The following is a 21,270-nucleotide window of genomic DNA, read 5'->3' on the forward strand; positions in this document are numbered from 1 at the left end:
TATTATTATTAAAATGCTTTTTCATGTTGAGTTCTAGATCTTGGATTTGTCATTTATTGTCATTTCCCTTCTCTCACATAACAGATGCATTAATGGGATACTTCACCCAAAAATGAATATTTGTCATTGTTTTTTTTTCTTTATTATTTTGAAGAATGATGGTAATCAAACAGTTGATGTCCCTATTGTTTGGTTCTTCATAATATGTGACCCTGGAGCACAAAAACAATCATAAGTTGCACAGGTATTTTTTTTTTTTAGCAATAGCCAACAACACATGTATGGGTCAAAATTATCGATTTTTCTTTTATGCCAAAAATCATTAGGATATTAAGTAAAGATCATGTTCCATGAAGATACTGTGTAAATTTCCTACCTTAAATATATCAAAACTTAATTTTTGATTAGTAATATGCATTGCTAAGAACTTCATTTGAACAACTTTAAAGGCGATTTTCTTAATATTCTGATTTTTTTCTTTTTCACTGTCAGATTGCAATTTTTCAAATAGTTGTATCTCGGCCAAATATTGTCCTAACAAACCATATATCAATGGAAAGCTTATTTATTTAGCTTATTTACTCAATTTAAAAAAAACTGACCCTTATGACTGGTTTTGTGGTCTAGGGTCACATATCTTCTTTTGTTTTCAAAAGAGGATGTGTAAATAATGACACAATTTCATTTTTGGGTGAACTATTCCTTTAAGTTACTTCTGCTTTATCTTTATAGCCACTGTGATGATGTGTCAAGTCTTTAGCTCATAGTGCTTTGCTCTGTGAATGTGTGTGTCCATCCATCATTTCACCCGTGTCCACTCTGACGATTTACACAGTCTTCTCTCCTCCAGGTTCCCTCCTCACATGGTGCCCCCCCACCACAGTTTGCACACCACAGGGATCCCCCACCCAGCCATCGTCACGCCCAACGTCAAGCAGGAGTCCTCTCACAGTGACATCGGCTCCCTCAACAGCTCGTGAGTTCACTTTACACCTTCCAGTTTTCAAATACTCAAATAACATCACAAATTGGCTAACATCAGATCCCTCTTATTCGCAGGAAACATCAGGATGCGAAAAAAGAGGAGGAAAAGAAGAAGCAGCCACACATAAAGAAACCTCTGAACGCGTTCATGCTTTACATGAAGGAAATGAGAGCCAAAGTGGTGGCAGAATGCACACTGAAAGAGAGCGCAGCTATCAACCAGATCCTAGGCCGAAGGGTGAGCGTTACCCACACTACATCATGCAAAGCAGCAGCAGACTGTCTCAACTACTACGACCACAGATTGCAGTGTTGTCGGCAGTGGAAAAACACTGCTTATTCATGTTTCTATTTCTGTGTAATTGTAATCTTGCTTAAAGCTGCTACTGAGTAAAAGTACAATACCAGGGGAAGGGGAAATTTTAATGACAGCGGTTGGCCTAAAATATCAGTTGTGTGTGTGTGTTTCTCTATGTGCAGTGGCATGCTCTGTCTCGAGAGGAGCAGGCCAAATACTACGAGCTAGCCAGGAAAGAACGACAGCTTCACATGCAGCTGTACCCCGGCTGGTCGGCACGAGACAACTATGTAAGTTTTTAAGTTTTCAACATGTAACATTCTTTATTCCCTCCCCAGGGGCCACACAGCAGTTTAAAGCTTTGTTTAAACAATCACCCAACCGCCTTTGGAGAAAACTAAAGCTTACAAGCTGGTCTGACTGTCTAAAACCACTCTAAAACCAGTAAAACAGACCAGCCTGATCAGCTTAGCCAAGCTGGAAGACTTTTAGATCTATCCACTGTACACGTGCTTTTCCTCAGTGCAGTCAGATCTAGTTTTTCCCCGTGTGCCGTTTTTGCTTTCATTAGTATTCCACTGGTTCACCTAAAAAGAGAAAGGCGAGCTGAGATCAGAGTAATTAAATAACCACAGGGCCTAAACGCCTCGCAGCTTTGATGAAAGAGGACATCTCTCTCCGCCGCCAGAAATGGGGAACGAGCGCACCGTTTACTGTTTCGCCGGAGTTTCGCGCCTGACGAACGGCCCCACCGCCCAGCCTGTCAACTCTCCTTGGAGTCTGACCACGTTTTTTTGACTCGCCTAGTCAAAGTTCCTCAACCGGAGTGAGATAATCGCTCTGTCCGGGCCAGACCTCGGCCTCAACGCAATCACGTAACCCCTTTTTTAAGGAGGACAAACGCAACGAAAGTTCTCTCGCTCCGCTCTCCCCCTCCAGTAAACCGAGCCGCTCAAAGAAACCTCAAGAGCTTCCAATCGTTTCACAATGAAAGGAAAACGAAGCAGCAGCGAGACAACAAGGAATAAACAAAAGGAGAGATATAGGGAAAGTTGTGTTTTGTCCTGCAGTGGCATTTCAAACCTTCAGGCTCTTCCATGAATAAATAAATCAGTGAAAACATTGGGCTCTCTTGTTCATTTCATGTCTCGGTCTTTTCTGCAATATAATAACTAAGGTTCCTGTCTATTTCTCTTTTTCTGGCGGGTAACTATCAGGGGAAAAAGAAGAAGAGAAAAAGGGAAAAGCAGGCAGGAGAGGGCAATGGTAAGTGAGCTGCAATTATCTCTCATATTAAAGCAGACCCATCATCTGTCACAAGTGTGACATCTCAAAGATGAAAGTCCAGCCTTTTTTTCCTCATCTCTTTTTTGTGCCTGCCTCATTTTGTATATAGCTATGCTACCCAATGCAATATTTACACGATAGACTGCTTGTTATCCCCCTCCCCTCCCCTCGCCCCATGTCGAGCGTTAATAACATTGAATATGCATGACCCCCCCCACCTCCTCTTCCTCCTCCCCCCCCCCCGTCCCACCAGCTGCCCCCCACCCCTTTGCCCAGCCCCCCCTCCAGCATTTATCGTACTGTGATATGTATGTTTTGAGAGTGTGAGAGTTAATCACCCTTGTGACTGAGTGCCAGCCTCCGAATGTGCCGCCCATGCTTGTGTCACTGTGCTTACGTGGTCGTAAACTTTGGGCTGTGCCTGCTGCATGCTTTTTTATAAACCTGTTTATAGTAATACTATTAAAAACAGATTGTTTGCCTGTTTGTTTTTTAAAATCACCCATCTTTCAATTAAGGAGGTTTGCTGATTACATTGATTTGATTCACTTGACCGTTCTTCTTTATGATGCTGATTACTGTGAGATATTGTCCAGTGACGAATGCAGAGTAATGTATTTGCGGTCTCTCTCCATCATGGACACCTTTTGAAGGCCTCTGTATCTTGTTCTTTTTTTTTCCAGAACACAGAGAATATTTTCCAAACCCTTGCCTTTCACTCCCTCCGATTACAGGTGCTAATGTCATTTTGAGTCTTAAATTACTAACTTGCTTTTTTCCCCTTTTTTTGGTTCTTTATGTACTTGTTTATTTGTGCTTGTGCAGTATATCAAATATATATTGATCTTTCTGTAATGAATAATGCTACGTATTTGCTAAGCTCAGTTTATTTTGCTCCTTTTCAGTTGTTTCCTTTTGCTCCATTTTTCATTATACACATACTTTCATCAAAAGTCATATGTTATTATGTTAAAAAAAAAATCCCAGATTTGGTCAACTCTAAGCATGCAGCTGCAGTATGTTTTTAGGAAAGACCTCTTTATGCTAAGAATAACCAGAGATGTTGTTATCAGGGTAAACCTCCTTAATCTACTGCCTTCAGTAGCTGCCTCCAGCATGGTTGCGGGCTCCGCCCTGTCTCCTCTTGCTTACGACCTGCCTTCACCCTCCTCAAACACCCATCTACTTCTGCCTTGGTGCTCAGGCGGGCTGTTCGAGGTGGATGAACGTGGACCAGGCCTGTTTACGAAGCAGCTTCGTAGTGTTTCCCTGGCTTAAACTAATGCTCCGCCTCCTTCCTGTAGCTCCTCCCTGCTACCTGTCCCTATCACCTCCTCTAGTCTAGATAATGGCCGGCAGACATGTATCCATATCTGCTGCATCCCGCAACGCTTAGCTTTTAACGAACAAGCATTTATTTACCCATAAAGTGCCTGAAAGGCATGCACTGTGTGCTGATGTATTGATTTCCATCATTTACTTTCGTATTTGTTTGCGGTTTTTAAGTTCTAATTGTTTACTAACAAAATATGACTGCACATTATTTAAATTGATCTGTAGGGGAAAAAAGACTTTTATAGACCTCGTCAGATTCACTGGATTCAATTTATCTCTCTTTCCGCTCTCTTTCCTGATTTCATCTCTCCTCTGCGCTGGCTTCCTCTTCCCTTCTTCGTCACGTCAGATCTGAGCGCCCCAAAGAAGTGTCGCGCACGCTTCGGCCTCGACCAGCAGAATAACTGGTGTGGCCCATGCAGGTGTGTATCTGGTGTGCCGGCAGGTGTGCTAGGGCAGGTGACAGCTGGGGAACTCTCTCGTTGGTACCTCCTCCCACTTTTCTGGCTCTCTCGGCCTCGCATTCTCTCCACGCCACTTCCTTTGCCAATCAGCTTCTGCAAATCTGGGCGATGGGTTTTGTTTTTCAATGCTAGGTGGGGCGTTTGTGTGGTTATTTTGTGTGAGTGTGTGAAAAATTTAAAAGAGGTGGGGTTAAATAAAAAAGGAGGAGTTTGTTTCCCTCCGTTGAGGGGGAGGGGTGTGGCCAAGGGGTTGAGATGAGCTGGTCCTGGTAAGTTTTTCTGGGGGAGGCATGGTACCAATGTCCACAGCTGAATCATTTGCTCTAGCTCCATGCCTTTTTGTGTCCAATGACATGTGCTTTTTTTTCTTTCTTTGTTGTGTTTTATGTTCCTCTGTGGATAACAGATGCAAATACCCCTAAGAAGTGTCGTGCCTTGTTCGGGCTTGACCAGCTGGGTTTATGGTGCAAACCCTGCAGGTATATTCCCAGCCCCACTCTTGGGGAGAACGATGATGATGATGATGATGATGATGATTTAAAGATGACAAAAATCAGCTTTTCTTCTCTCCAAACTTTTTCCATGGATTATGTTTTCCTACTTCAATCTCTGAGGCTTTGTTACAGTTTATATGTTTTACAAAGACTTCTTTCTTACTTGTTTCTATCCTTCAGACGAACTGAAATCCTCGGGCAGAAAATGATGAAAAGTAATGACAAAGGCATTGTGGTTAAACTTAAACTTTTTTTACTTTGAGTATACTTCTGCTGTTTTTTTTCTGCCCAAGGAACTAATCTGCTGTTTTGGTCACTTCTGTTAGAAACTGTGTGATGTAGCCACTTGTTTTGTGGAGGGTAGGGTTGGGGTGATGCCATCTCATCCCCCCTCTCTCTTTTTTTTCCTCCCCTTCTTCTTCCTTCTCCACTCCTCTCTTATAACCCTTTATTCAGTCCCAACCTCTTGTCTTTCTGTTCTAATACAAGCAGTCTTTGAATTGGGAATATGTTGATGGTAGGTATTTGTTTCTGCTAAGTAATACCCTTTTCTGTGTCATGCTTGTGCACTCTTTCCTTTTCACCCTTCCTCATCGTGGACATCAGACGTTGTGCTCTTGTGATACTCCACTGTTCGTTTTCTACTTGCCCAACTGTATCCCCTGTTCCAATGATTTCATTGTCCTTGCTAGTTTAGAAATCCATCTGATTCTTCAAAATCCATTTCCTATAGTCTGACCTCCTTCAGGAACAACAGAAAGCTTCTCAACTTTAGAGAATCTGAGTGGATACAGGGGCCAAAAGTTTCCCTTTGCCATACCTGCAAGTGGGGGGTGACCTGAAAATGCAAATACTTTTTTATATTTTGATATAGTAACTAAAAAGAAAATTGCTTTAATGCTAAACTGTTAAATATGTGACCCTGGACCACAAAACCAGTCTTAAATAGCACAAGTATATTTGTAGCAATAGCCAAAAATACATTGCATGGGTCAAAAATGATCAAATTTTCTTTTATGCCAAAAATCATTACTTAATTTTTGATTAGTAATATCTAACTTAATTTGGACAACTTAATCTAAATATTTATATTTTATACACTTAGATTCCAGATTGTATCAGATTCCAAGTTGCATCTCGAGTAAATATTGTCTTATCCTAACAAACTATACATCAATAGAGGATGTGTAAATCTCAATTTCAAAAAACTGACCCTTATGACTGGTTTTGTTATCCAGGGTCACACATTGTCTAAAAAAGGCGCAACAGTAATTCATCTTTCTTGCGCAGACTGTTGAATCTCTTTGATTTGATTTGCTCGTGTCAGTTTTGTTAAAGGAAAAAATAAGCAGCGTTGTTGTTCGTACTTTTAAGTCGAAACCACGCAATATTTCGCAATTCCTTGCTGGCCAGTAACTGTTTTATTTGTATGGACGAGTTGATGAGGCTGTATTTTCTAAGACGTAATCCCGTTCATCAGCACCTCTTGTTTTTCAGACAAGCAGCCTGTGCATTTTTTTGCCTGTGCTGAGAGAAACGCTGGTAATTGCATCTTGATTTAGGGAGCTGTAAGGTTAAAAGACCCCACTCAGCTCTGTTTCCTGAAAGATGCATCTGGAGAAATTCCCTGAGAGACCCATAAATCAATAAGGAACACAGTGAGATACTTAGAATCAATATGGCTCTTAAAAAATGGATATTAGCTTATTTGCCGCTGTTTGACAGGCAGTTAGCACCTTGACAGACCCGAACCGTTTGTAAAATCACAACTGAAAAGGCGTTTTGTAGCTGCACGGCGCAGAGTAGAGTAGCAGACGGTTCAGACGAACACATCTCTGCCTCTATTCACCCATCTTTGACCCTGAAGTGCCACGTCTCGTCTGTATTAAGTCTGTTCTGTGCAGATCCCTCCAGCTGCATGTCGTGCATGCCCACCATACACAAAGTGGGTTTAAGAAGACTTCCGTCCTCTATTTGTCATTTTTCTTCATCATAGTGTGTATCTGCCTCCTTGACTGTCTCTCTCAGTGTCGTCTTCGCACTTTCGTCTGAAAGCAACACGCATAAGAGCAGGCAGGGGTATGACTTGAGAAACAATCCTTACCTGGCTGTAATTGAAACCGGGCTCTCCCGCAACTCTCTAGCTCCCCCTGTCTTTGATTTAATTCCCTTTTATTTGACTCTCTGTATTTGTTGCTCTTTCTTTTCTCTTTTTGGAGTTAGCCTCGGCTGCATCACTGAGCTCGCCCTTTAGGCAGGATAAAGAGAGTTTTTGGGGAGGAAGGGGGGGTTGGTCAGGTCAGGTAGGGCAAGGTACACTGAGGTTTTCCCTCTCTCTCTTCGTTTCTCTGGCTTTCTCTCACCCTATCGCTTCTCGACTCTCTCTCTCTCTCTCTACCCCTACCTCACGGCGCGCTGGCTTGGCGCTGGTGAGATGTGGCTGGCTGGAATGGCTGGCCGTAGGCGTAGCAGACGAGGGAGGGTCCTGACCCGAGCAGAAATGCAAACATGGCACCACGACCTCTGTGCAGAGCGCTCACACACATGTCTTAGGGGCAAGCTGAGAGTAGCGCTTCCTCTCTAACCTCTTACCCCAGCATCTGAACTTCCCCTGAAGGAACGCGAGGAAAAAGACAGGAAAAAAGAAGGGAGAAAGAGGAGTGTAATAATTCAAGCTGATGCGTAAACCGGATGGATCCCCTCGCGGTTTGCGAAAACCGGGGTGGAGTTCTTTTGTTTGGAGTTGCGTTGCGCCGCCGAAGGAAAACAAAGAGAGATGTAGGCCTCACCTCTTTCATCATCCTCCTTCCTCATTCCGTCTGTTCGTCTTCCTCTCTGTCCTGTCCTCTCTGCATGTAATCGTGTGACACCGTGTGAGACGCCTCTGACCCTAATCTCGCCCAGCGTCCATTTTCATGCAGAGTCTCAAAGTGGGTCCGCCAAAAGTTGCTAATGAGATCAGCATGGGTGTCCCGACTTTAAGATATGTGCATTTAAATGGACGCTACGGCTCTGTGTGATTCGCTCTGAGACTCGGACCGAGAGCTTCAACGTGTCCCTTCTTTTTTTTTGTTGTTGTTGTTTAGGAGAAAAAAGAAGTGCATTCGCTACATTCAAGGTGAAGGCAGCTGTGCCAGTCCTCCTTCTTCGGACGGAAGCTTACTAGAGTCCCCCCCATCCTCTCCCTCCATGGTCTCTCCCTCCCCGTCCTCGAAAGAGTCCAAACCACAGACTGAACAAATGCAACCTCTCTCACTGACTATGAAACCGCCCCCCCTGCTCTCGTCGTCCCAACACCAACACCTCTCCATGGCTCCGCCTCCACCCTTAGCTCTGTTGGACAACTCCGGGGCGGGCAAAACGTCCGGCTCGGCACACAACGGCTCCTTGGACCCCTCAGACGTGTCGTCGTCCCGACCCACAGGCTCCGCCTCCTCCAGGCCCACATCGGCGTGTCATTCCCACTCTCTGCTACCCAGCTCCGCCACGACGCAACCCCTTTCGCTCGTAACCAAGTCGATAGACTAGCTCCGTTGTTTTTTTCTTTTTTAAACCCGCTTTCTCAGTCCGTCTGTCGCGTGTCTCGTCTCTTTTTCATTCTGTGTTCTGATTCTCTTGTTTTTTCTGTGCGATATGGCTTTGAAGATTTCGTTAATTCTTTATCAAAGTTCATTGGTCAATATTTGACCTGTCATTATCTAAAAAAAAGAAATTATTATGATTAAATATTGATAATTAAATACACTAAGTTGTAGAGTATAGCTTTGTGAATCTGCCAAATTTTTTATGAGTTTTTTTGTTTTTTTTTTTTTTTTTTTTTTTTTTTTTTTTTTTTTTTTTTTTTTCAGCTGTACAACAGAAAAAGACATAATTGTTATGTAGTTTTACATAGACATGTTTAAAGACAGATATACAAAGTAGGTGAGGATTCGGTGAGCCCTTTTCTCAAAGAATTGGTTCTCCTTCATTATTTGTATTAAATACGAGCTTGTGAACCAATCATTTTACAGCTGTCCAAAACTCAGAGGGCACGAGGACCGTGGAGACACCTCTCCAACTGAGGAACAACTTTAATCGTGATGTTACTTGTTCTTGTTTAAATGTACAGAAATATGGGGGGGTTACTGTGTTAATATGCATTGTTCCATTGCGTTGTCCGTTTTACCTTTCTTTTTTTTTTTTTTTTTTTTTTGTTTACCAGGGGGAGGGAGGTTGACTCGGGTTGGGGTGGGTGGACTCGATTGGATGGGTGTTTTGGGGTGGGGGGGTGGGCGGGTTTTGGGATATTCAATACAAACTGTCACAATGCTAGGACCAGTAGTATTTATTGCTTTAGAGATTGCTTGTCGTATCTTGTATGTTGTCCCTTTTTGAAATCTTTTCATTTTCTTAATACATTGTATAAATATTCTTTTTCTTAACGTAAGCAACTTATATATATATATAAATGATCCATTTTTACAAGGAGGTTTTGAAGTTTCAAATGTTCTATTGTTTTGACATGAATTTAATTTTTATTTTTTTGTTATTTTGTTGAAAACCAGAATTCCACCTAAACTACAGTGTAGATTCTCAAAAAAAAAACCTAAAAAAGCAAAAACGCAAAAAAAAAAAAAAAAAAACAACAACGAACAGACGTATGCACAACTTAATTTCTAGAAACATATCTATAAGCCATTTTACAATAGGTGAAAAGGAAACTTGAAATGGGGACGGTGGGTTCCATGTCTTCAGTAGTCGAATTTCGTCTCGAGCCCTTCTTTTTCTATTGCACAGTCTCATCTCCGCCGGACTGTAGAATCGTGTACAGATTTTTTCCCGTGCCAAAATTTGTGATAATTTTCCTCTCCACCTCTTACGACGCTGTAGGTTCTTTCGTTGTCCAATGTTTGTTTTTTCTTTTCTTTTTCAACCATAATTTGCTGTGACGTTACATAGATTGCTATGTATGTAGTATAAATGTTGCTATAACAAATGTGTTTGGTAGCAGATTGTCAAATAATAAAATTTAAACTTAATAAAAGACGGACGTCATACTGTATAAACCCTCAAGGGCCAAATTATGTATATTAGGAGGTTCATAAAAAACTATTAAATACTACAAAAAAACACAAACTGCCACTTTTAAGTACACTACTACATATAGGTAGATAGAAAAAATAGGCATGTTGATGTTGCAAGAAGCTGTAAAAAAGCTACAAGAGAATCATTCATTCGGTGCCATTGTAGTTGACATGACGCAACTGTAACCCGTCGATTACTTCTCTGGTTTATTAAGATGCTAATGATGAATAGTTTGAATGTTTCCTTAACGGCTGTGATGTTCCTGTTCTCTTTTATGCTCTTATATTTTTATTTTGGTTTGTTTTAATTTTATTTTTTTTCTTTTCGTTTTGTTTTGTTTTCCGTTTTGTTTTCCATTATTTGAAATGGTTCCCAAAAACCATGTTTTGTAATGAATAAATGTTAATGCTGTACAGTCTCTGTAGCATGCAGTTCTGTATTAATAAAAGCGAGTTAGTATGTGAACTTGCCTTCTGTCGTCTTCTGCCCTTCATTTGAAAATAACTGGCTGAATATCCATCAGGGGCGTTTCCTCCGAGGAAAAAAACTGGATTAAAAAAAATAAAACAATACCAGTGTTACAAAATATAACAATAAAAAGTGTATAAATCACTAATTTTTCTAAAGAAACATTGTCCAATAGCGACACCAGCAGGGAAAGTTATAGTGGCGGTCCATGTCTCTCTCGCCTCCCCTGAGCCCATTGAGTTTTAACAGACCCGCTAAAGCGAGTGGTGAGTTTGGTGGGGGGTAACTGAGAATGAACAGGGGAAAGTCACAAGAGAGGAGGCAATGCCATATGATTGGATACGACTTGTTGTGTTCGCCTGTGATTGGTTAATGCGATAAATCCCGCCTCTTGTGTGTGTGAGTGTTCTGTGAACAATATAATGGCGTTAATGGGAAGACTCATTTTAAAAAAGTAAACAAACAACTCACACACTTAGATATAACCACTTTGTTACACCAAAATAAAAAAAATGGCATGAAAACATGGTCTTTTTAGTGAGTAATCAGCTTGGTGAGATTTAAAGTAAATCTCTGTGTCTGTGACCAATATTTACCAAACTCTGATGACTGATGATCTGAAAAATTAAAAAATACTTAAAAAAAAAAAAAAAAAAAAAAAAGAATAGCTGAATATGCATTCGCAAATAAAATATAGTGTTTAAATGGTTATTGCCTTGAGTTATTATTTTGGGGAAAAAATGTAAATGCCTAAAAACACTAACTTGAGATTCATATATGGCTTTAATAAATAGAATATTGATTACATTGTTAATGTAAAGATAAAAAACTTTTTCTGATAGTGTAAATAATTTTTATTGAACTAAGAAATTGTGACTAGGACATGAATTTATTAAAAAAAAAAAAAAAAAAAAAAACTTTGGGGACCACCACCTCGCAAACAACCTATAAATAAATAAATAATCAATTAAATATTTTACATTATAAGTTGCTTAATTTATATATATATATATATATATATATATATATATATATATATATATATTTAAAAGTCTAATTTAAAATATTTAAATAATAATTGGTTTCAGTCACTAATAAATTAATTTCATTTTGTTTGGATTAACGTAATACATACATGAAATATTACAATATTTTGAACGTTTCTCAATTCAAGTGGCATCTTTTCCCAAACAACTATCTGAATAACCTAGACTATTTGGCAAAACTATAACATATCCTTGTTATTAAATCAAATACAGAAATGCGCTGCGAAAACAGAAATGTGCTACAAATACTCACAATGCAAACAAATCCAAACCATGGTTTTATTAATAAAATAAACAAATAGCCTGTTATATATATTATTATATAAAACAAATACAAATAGAAGTGGTTACTATATGGACAAACAAACAAACAAAAAACATTAACCATACCATAACCATGGTATGTACACAAATGGTTAAAAAATGGTGGGGGAAAAAAAAAACAACAACACTTGGTTACTACACTTTTACTATAATAAAACAATGGGTAATTTTCATAAGCATTAAGTATCACATTGCTTTGTTTGTGTTGTGAGTATCCGCAGTTAAACTGATTAAACTGTTTTCTTAATTTGCTAGTGCTTTTTCTATTTGCATGTGTTTTCTTAGGTTGCAGCGCATTGAGCTTTCTCAGCCACCGTAGGGTAGTTTTATGATGCTTAATAAAAGAGAAGTTCACTTTCAGAACACAAATGTACAGATAATTTACTCACCCTCTCGTCATCCATGACTTACTTTCTTCAGTCGATAAGAAATTGTTTCTTGAGGAAAACATTTCAGGAACGTTCTCCATATAGTGGACTTCAATAGTCCCCCTAAGTTTGAACTCCAAAATGCAGTTTAAATGCGGCTTCAAATGGCTCTAAACAATCCCAGTCCAGGAAGAAGGGAACGTAGCGAACGGTCGTTTTCAAAACTTGTCTAGTCTCTACAATGCGCATGCGTAGTCTGTGTAATCCGGGTCAATACAGTTAGGGTATGTCAAAAAAAACTCCCGTCTCGTTTTCTTCTTCAACTACAAAATCGTCCTACATTGTAGTTTTACCTTTTTTTTCGTAAAAGGCGTTTGATCATCTTTGCACGTTCACTTTGTAAACACTGGGTCGGTACTTCTGCAGCGATGTAGGATGATTTTTAAGTTGGGGAAGAAAACGTGGTGGGAGTTTTTCGACATACCCTAACTGTATTGACCGTATTAAACTGTTCACGCAGACAAGACGAGCGTTTAAGGTTTAAAAAGTATATAAATTGCTAATTTGTTTCGAAAATGATCGATCGTTTTGCTAGATAAAACCTTTCTTTCTCGGCTGGGATCGTTTAGAGTCATTTAAAGCTGCATTTAAACTACATTTTGAAAGTTTAAACTTGGAGGCTCCATTGAAGTCCATTATATGGAGATAATTTCTGATTTTTTTTCCTCAAGAAACATAATTTCTTATTGACTGGAGAGAAAGACATGAACATCTTGGATGACAAGGGGGTGAGTAAATTATCTGTACATTTTTGTTCTGGAAGTGAACTTCTTTAAATGTGTAAGAACCAGGGGTGGAACCAACACACCGTCACATGCAGTTTTCTTTAAAAAGTGTTATCTAAATTAAGGTTGCATGCTCTGGCTCTGATACGAATTACAGACAGCGGTAATGATGATTAATGCTAATGAAACTGTGCCAGATCAACCTGAAGTTAGAAGATCCCTATGTTATACTGTCTACAGCTGCTTTCACTCAGGCAGGAATTCAGCAGAAAGCCCATGCCAGAATCCGTTACTTTAACTAGGCAGGGTAAATCAGTTAGTCATTTGCTTGTGACTTTAAAAGTAATCAGAACTGGTTGCAATCCGTTTCAATAATTCGGTTAACACAGACACCTCTAGAGGAATGTTACATGGACTTCCACATTATTTTCTTTGATTTGGCAAATCAAAAAAATAAGTCACGGTCCAGTTGTTACACACCAGATGCATAGTCATTTTTTTTTTAACAGAACAAGCAGACGTAAGCCACTGATGTATTCTATACAACAAAACATCCAGACCTCGCTGCCTATTAATCAGACATTGCTATTTTCTGATGTAACTGCAGTATTTTGTTACTCATATCCAGCAATGTCTGTTAGAAAAAGCGTTGTGTGTCTTGATAAGGATCATTTAGCCAACAATCCAAACCTTTATGCTTTGAATCGCTATACAAAAGAATAAACAGACATTTTTATTTATTCTGCTGCTTTATGTTTATGTCGCCGCAGTGTCTCAATCCAAACATCGCCTGTTCAGTCCGAAAAAGAAATGTTTCAATGTTTCATTTTTTTCTTTTCGAGGACATTCTGAATCATCACGGCCTGAATGGATGTAAACAAACTTAAGACATCAGTCGATTCAAACCACTGTTCAACAATACCGTTCAAAGCCTCTACAAAGCTTCGCCTTGCAAAAATATCAACAATCCTTCAGCATTGTTCCCAAAGGTCAAAAGATCAACCGAACAGCCTCTATGTGTGTATCCACCATGCTAAGGAAAATACAAATGCATGTAAAATATAGTTTAAAAATATTTTTATTATGCTCGTAGTAAATTTTAACAAAAAAAAAAAAAAAAAATGCATTTAAATATGTATGAATTGTGTGTACACAAAATGCAGCTATTGCTTGTGAAAATTACAAGTTTTAAATACAAGAGTATAAGGGAAGGTCAAAGATGGAGGAGACTTTTTTGTGACATGGTTCTCTTGGCCTTTTTATACCAATACGAGGTTATCTTTTCCTAAACGTTTAGTTCCTGGGCACCTTGTTTTTCAGAATATTTAAGAGCAAAACCCCTCAGAATTCAGAATTATTCATGTTTTTGTATCCATATTTTATACGCAGTTGTATTTCGGCGCAGCTTTTAGAAATATTTTGTTTTGTAGCATATAATACTTGGTATAGTCGTGAGACCACACGTATCTATTTATCTCAATCTGTTTTATTTGCGATAGGAATAACGCATTATTTATATACACTTGGATTTTGAAATTCACATTGTGGCTTGTGGACGTTTTATAGTGTATCATTAAAAACTGATCTATTTTAAATTATGCGTTTGCAATCCATAGCATGTTTATTTAGACAAAACCCCAATGTGACATGGACGCTGGATTCTTGCTCATCAAACCGTTAATTCGCACAGACACTTTATTTGGGTTGTGTTTATTTTGCCAGCACAGTCCCTATCCACTTTCTTTTCCTCTGAAAACAGTCATTCTGCTTGTCCAAGGCTGATAAAGAAGGCTTTTCTTGCTGAAGGATGCACTCAGGGTGGGTCCATTTACCAAATGACCAAATCTAAAGTAATTACAGTCTGCTTTAGTACACAACTCCACTATATGTGGTTGTGCTGAATTGCCGTGTGATGCTGTCTGTTAGGATTCCCTCTTAACCTTGGAAGGACCATCAATTCACCTTTTGATTCCATTATTACAATTCAACGAATTTTCTTTTACTTCATAGGCACTCTTTGAGTGTTTTGTATTTTCTCTAAATTAGATGCTGTATTCTTCTCCTTTGTCCCTGTGAATGACAGCGATCCGTTGAAGATCTGTCTAAGAGGATGTCAAGCAGATGGGTTGTTATTACTTATTCTTGTTCAAAGAAACATTGCCTGAGAGACCAAAGAGGTCAAATAGAGTTTGGATAAATATATTTAGTGTTGTTAATGTGCTGTTAAACCTTGTTATCTTATGTAAAACAAATTTATTTTACATATAATTTAAAAAAAAAATGTTTTACATGTATTCAAACATTGCATTTTTGCAACTGACGTGTATTATTATTATTATTATTATTATTATTATTATTTTTCTGTTGCTTTCTAGACATTTTCTGGACTAATTAGTTCTTAAGACATTAAGTCAAAATTTAAGATTTTGTAAAAATACTTTTCAAATGATTTAATTTAAGATATCTAATTTTTTAAATATTCATTTATATTTATTATTTTTCATGTAGTGTTTAATTAAACAATAGTTAATGTAACATTCTTAAACTGTTTGCTGATTCTCACATTTACATTTGTTTTTGTTTTTTTTTCAACAATGTGACTTACAAAAAGAATCACAAAAGATTTGAAAAATGATTTCAGTGTCAATTTATAATTTTCATATATGTTTAATTAAGGAATGGCTAATTCAACAATTCCATTTCTGTCACTATATTAATACTGCATTTTAATGTTGAATTTTTTTCTGGACAGCAGACATCATATATATATATATATATATATATATATATATATATATATATATATATATACATCTATCTATCAGATATAGCATTGCACAAAATATTTCTGAAATATTCAGTGTCCATTTATGATTTTCATATAGTACTCTTTAAGGAATAGTTAATTTAACACTTACATTTCTGTCATTGTTTAATATTGCATACATTTTGTATGTTTGTATTTTTTTATTTTTTTTATTTTTTGGACAACAGACGTGACTTAAATGTGTGTATATATATATATATATATATATATATATTTCAAAATATCTAAATTTCAGTATGGCATCACATGAAAGATTTAAAAAATATTAATTTGAATATTTCTCAAATATTAAGTGTTTAATTTAGGATTTTCATATAATGTTTAATTAAGGAATAATTAACTTAATTGCATTCAAGTCATTGTATAATTTTTTTTTTTTTTTTTTACATTTTTCTGGAGAACAGACTATGATATGTAAAAAATACATCAAATATGGCATTGCACAAAAGATTTGAAAAATATTTTTCAAATATAAAGTGTCAATTTATGATTTTCATATAGTGCTTATTTAAGGAATGGTTAATTCAACAGTTCTGTCATTGCTTAATGTTGCATAAATTTTGTGTGTTTTATTTTCTTTTATTTATATTTATATATATATATATACAAACATTTTTATGCCAATTTTTTTTCTTGAACACCAATGTCATTTTTTTTTAACATTCTAAAATATCTCATTTCAGATATGGCATGAAAGATTGAAAAAAATATTTCTCAAATATTCAGCGTTAGTTTATGTTTTTTTAATACAGTTTAGTCAAGAAAGAGTTAATTCAAATAAATTTGTTTAAATTCCTGTCATTGTTTTCATTGTTTAATGTTGTTTTATTGTTGTTGAATGTATTTATTTATTTATTTATTTATTGGACAACAGACATGGTGTTGTTGTATGGAAAAAGTGATTTCACTGATAGAAAAAGTCACACAGGTTTAGAACCGCATAAGGGTGACTAGACTGAATTAAATTTTCTGATACATTAATTGAGTTTTGGGTCTGGACTGTATGTTGTATCTCAGAAGTGCTATCACTAAGCCACATGACTTTACTTCTTACATAAGCTTGCATGCCCTTTGCAAATGTAGCCTGTGATATACACGCCAAGTACATTTACTATAAGAAACAACCTCTTGCTCCTCCATGCATCATCAGTTGTGATGGTTGGTTGTCAGTGTAAACAGATCCCATACAATAGTAGAGAAAAGACAGCAGTGTATATTTTGTGGCATGAGAAATGGGAATGATGTTATGGAGTGGTCCGCTGCTTTCCTCTGTGGCAGGTATGACATGGACATGTTGGTTAATAAATCATGACCAGGTCAAGGGGGAAGTAGATCAAGCACAGGAGAGAGGAAAAAAGGGGGAAATGAAAAAGAGGGAAAGGAGAGAAATAGGAAGAGGTGATCATAATGAGTGGCTTCCTACTGTCACTTCATCCGGTTGTCGCCTCAAGCTGTCAGTACTTCCTGGGAGACTCGATACTTTTTAAGCTCGGGAAAAAAAAAAAACTTGAGTGTATATGTGTGTTTGAGAGAGAAGACAGAGACAGGGCCGGAATCCCACAGAGGCACTGTGTACTTTGGTAATGAGATGAGTGTTGCTGGTGGCCCGAATCTGCTGGATGACAGGACAGCTTTGGGTGGAGGAACAGATGAGAAATGGACTGACAGCAGAATGGTAATTCTGAGCTGAGGGGCTTGTGATGGCGCCTTCGCTGCTGCCGTGATTATGCGTCACACTTTACAATCAAATGCAAAACATCACAATGAGGGAAATGCACAGGGATAGAAAAGGAGTTTCAACTTCAGCCTTCCATATTACACACCTCAGGCACTTATTACAGCAAATATATGCATTTCATATTTATATGATTAGGAATTGTGTCTCACCCAAAAATGACATCATTTTGAGATCACCGTCTCGTTCCAAACCTGCATAACTTTCTTTCTTCTGTGGAACACAAAAGAAAAGGCTTTGAAGAATGTTCACGCTGCTCATTTCATACAATGAAAGTGAATGGAAACCAGTTGACCCTAAAAGGCAAAAAGACAAAAAAAATGGCCATGAAAAATTTAAAATATTTGACTTTTAGATACAGTACACTGTAAAAAATTTAATTTAATTTTAAAAATATGTATATATATGGTAGCAGCATATTTGATTTTACAGATGTAAATTACATTTACATTTAAAAACTGTATTTATAACTGATATAATGTTAATATACCAACCTATTGAAGTACTAATCTGTTTAGTACCTTAGTAATACACTCATAACCACCAAAAACAGGTGGTGATGAGAAAGTCACATGATGAACTGAAGCTCATAATAAGCCGCATTTACACAAGCTGAGAAAGAAAAATCACTGTAAATTGTATGTACTTTTTTACATACAAAAACTGCATTTTACTGTAAAATTACATGAAATGTCCTTTAAAGTTTTTTTTTTTACCATATATAAAAAGGAAACTTACTGTTAACCAGTTAATAGGTTTTCAATGTAGCATTTTTACACCATGTCTTTCACGTTAAAATCACGATAATTTTTTACAGTGTATGGCATCTCACGAAAGATTTGGAAAAATATTTCTCAAATATGAAGTGTCAATTTATGATTTTCATATAGTGTTTAATCAAGGAGTAGTTTATTCAAATAAATTCATTAAAATAAATAAATTCTATTGTTTAATGTTTCACAGTTTTTGTTTGTTTGTTTCTTTCTTTATTTGGACAACAGACGTGGTATTGTTGTATGAAACAAATTTGAAAAGGTGGTAATGGAAAAGGTCACAGAGGTTTGGAACAACATAAGTGTGAGTAGACTAAATTAAATTTCTTTCATTAGCCAGTTTTCTTTAATTCCTTTCATTGTATGGAAAACCTTGGACATTCTGGGCAAAAAAAAAAAAAAGATTCTTTTTTTTTTTTAAACATATGATTTAATATTTACATTTAGCACTTATATTACTTAATGGTATTTTATACCATTAATAGGGGAAGGAAATGCATTCATGTTTGTATTTTAATGTGAACATAACTATCTATTTACTATAATAAAATATATGTATTCCAAAAATTAATTGAGGACCCCATAAAATCTGTTTTATTTTTTCCCCCAAATTCTGTTCTATATTTCATATTTTCTGTATTTTATGATTTAATAGAAGTGTATCACCAAAAATGGTGTATAATAATGTCAATTCATAAAAAAAAATTATGCAATGAAACATTGCTTTTTTTTGTCAAATAAGGTGCTAACACATGCATGAAAATTATCTTGATTGTTTAATATATGATATGATATATAATATGATATGATATGAAAGGTGAAACTGAGATTTATACAAAGCTGAATAAATAAGCTTACCATTAATTTATGGTTTGAAAGGACAATATTTGGCTGAGATCCAGCTATTTAAAATTCTGGAATCTGAGGGTGCAAAACAAATTAAAATATTGAGAAAATCGCCTTTAAAGTTGTCAAAATTAAGTTCTTAGCAATGCATATTACTCATCAAAATTAAGTTTTAATATATTTATGGTAGGAAATTTACAAAATATCCTAACGGAACATGATCTTTACTTAATATCCTAATGATTTTTGGCATTAAAGAAAAATTTAAAATTTTGACCCATACAGTGTATTGTTGGCTATTGCTATAACCATGCTACTTATGTAAGGTTTTGTAGTCCAGGGTCACATATGCCATTTTCAATTTCAAAGACATGCTTTTGGTTCAATACAAATGGTGCATTCATATAATTAAAAAAAAAAAAAAAGTTACATGTACACACATTCAATCCCTGAAACATGAGTGCTAAAGTAAACTAGTGTACAGTATAGAAGCAATAAAGCGCTGCTTTGATAGAGGAAGGGGAGTCAGGCGTATAAGAGGTGGCATGTGTTGCTTGATACGCTGGGAGTTTTTGAAAGGGCTGTGAGTGTGTGTGACTGCAGTGGCCCGGCTGCAGTCCTAATGATGGCAGTATGTTGTGAGCTAACTACCCTCACTGTGCTACGAGCCCTCGGGCTAATGCCACATCTCTCCGTCAAGGCCTTCCTTCATCCTGATTTACTCAACCTTTCCGAAGACACACACACATATAGATATATATACACACACTCACACACAGATGACAAATAATTCATATTATGTTGAGCTGAAAGTTTGCAATAGAGCCTCATTAGATGGGTTTCGTAGAGGTGTGACATTCTTGGCTTCCGCTGCTTGGTCAGGGTTTTTAAAGCAGGGACTTTTAAAAAAAAAAAAAAAAAAAAAAAAAAAAAAAAAAAAATCAAATATATAAATAAATGGTAAACAGCAGTTTCTCTTTTCCACTGTAGGGAATAGCTGATTTGATTCCAAGGTTGTACGGTGACATCTGAAGCGGCTCATTGTGGAGCACTGATGTCATGCTGAGGTAAGTCCCACAAACTTGATTTGAGTGAATGGAGTCTAAACATGGATGAAGCCCAGTGTCCCAGCTCAAGATTGTTTGGGAGAAATTTTATGAATTAAGCGGAAAAACCAGTGGCAGTTTTCTTAACAGTGAAAAGAAATGATGCAATCGATGTATAAAATTACCTTCCACCATGAACTGAAAGCACACAGACATCATAAGCGTGTTGATAATGCGCCGATTTCATTTTTAGCCCATTCACCATTTAATGAAAATGACTTGAAAAGATTTCTTCGACACTTCCAAGCATGTCCCTCGTGCATCATTTGCTTGATAGGTTTGTTTGGCGTAATGAAGATACTGTCACTTGAATCCTAAACGTACATATTGAGTTTGATCTCTCACTTAGTCCGGATTGATTTTTCTCTTAGCACCATGGTCCAGTGCCTTGCTTCAATTGAAGAGGCGAAAATGAGGCTCTTTGATTTTATCTGCAAAATTAAAGAAGATTGAGGTAGGGGGGTACCGGTGCTCTGGGTCGAGAGAGAGTACGACCGCCTCCCTTTGATGTGTTACGCATTTATCTGTGTGTCAACAAAGAGTGAAACGGAGGAATTGTGCGAGTTTGGAGAATGGCAATCATGCATTTCAAACCTGCTCAGCTTAGAGCAAGCCCACCAGGCATGTGGCTAGGTGATTTCTGTCCTGCGGGCAAGAAGAGGGATTTTACAACTAGTTTGACTTTTTCAGGGCATGCAGAAAGAAAGGGAGAAAAGTTTTTAGAGGGGAAGAAACTGAGGGCTTGTGTACATCTTCCGACTGCCGAGTTGCTCGCGTTTGCTTCGTATAATGAAATATTTGCTTACCTGAGAGCTTTAACCACAGTTATTGTGTTCAGGGCCTTACAGTATGAGAGCAGTCACCAAGACTTTCCAGAACGTTACTTTCTGTTTTTCCTTAAAAAAATGTATGCACTCGTAAATATCTATATAATGAGCCCCATATGGATAAAAGGTTAAAACTAAGTATCATTAAATTTCCTGGCGGGTTGTTTCCTCGTAGCTAGGATTAAAACAGAACTGCAAAAATATTTTGAAAAATGCATTTTTTACATTGACAAATTGAT

The 21,270-nt window shown here is 37.1% G+C and overlaps 1 protein-coding gene across 16 annotated transcripts in view; it reads left to right on the top strand.

Annotated features, from left to right (window-relative positions):
* tcf7l2 (transcription factor 7 like 2) overlaps positions 1-8,707 on the top strand; it is a 92,405-nt gene extending 83,698 nt beyond the window's left edge. For 4 of the 16 annotated variants that reach the window (XM_051124441.1, XM_051124445.1, XM_051124449.1 and 1 more), the window contains 7 exons: positions 851-976; positions 1,060-1,222; positions 1,465-1,572; positions 2,500-2,548; positions 3,253-3,303; positions 4,254-4,326; positions 7,949-8,707. In XM_051124441.1, the coding sequence (XP_050980398.1) occupies positions 851-976; positions 1,060-1,222; positions 1,465-1,572; positions 2,500-2,548; positions 3,253-3,303; positions 4,254-4,326; positions 7,949-8,390 (1,012 nt within the window). In that variant the 3' untranslated portion in view covers positions 8,391-8,707. Of the gene's footprint in view, positions 1-835; positions 977-1,059; positions 1,223-1,464; positions 1,573-2,484; positions 2,549-3,252; positions 3,304-4,253; positions 4,327-4,774; positions 4,848-5,318; positions 5,381-7,948 lie in introns of those variants that run through there. The other 12 variants (XM_051124439.1, XM_051124443.1, XM_051124448.1 and 9 more) reach the window with 10 other exon arrangements.
* Positions 8,708-21,270: the final 12,563 nt, after the last annotated feature.

The sequence above is a fragment of the Labeo rohita genome, chromosome 12 (genome assembly GCF_022985175.1).
Source record: "Labeo rohita strain BAU-BD-2019 chromosome 12, IGBB_LRoh.1.0, whole genome shotgun sequence".
In the NCBI taxonomy this organism is placed as follows: domain Eukaryota; kingdom Metazoa; phylum Chordata; class Actinopteri; order Cypriniformes; family Cyprinidae; genus Labeo; species Labeo rohita.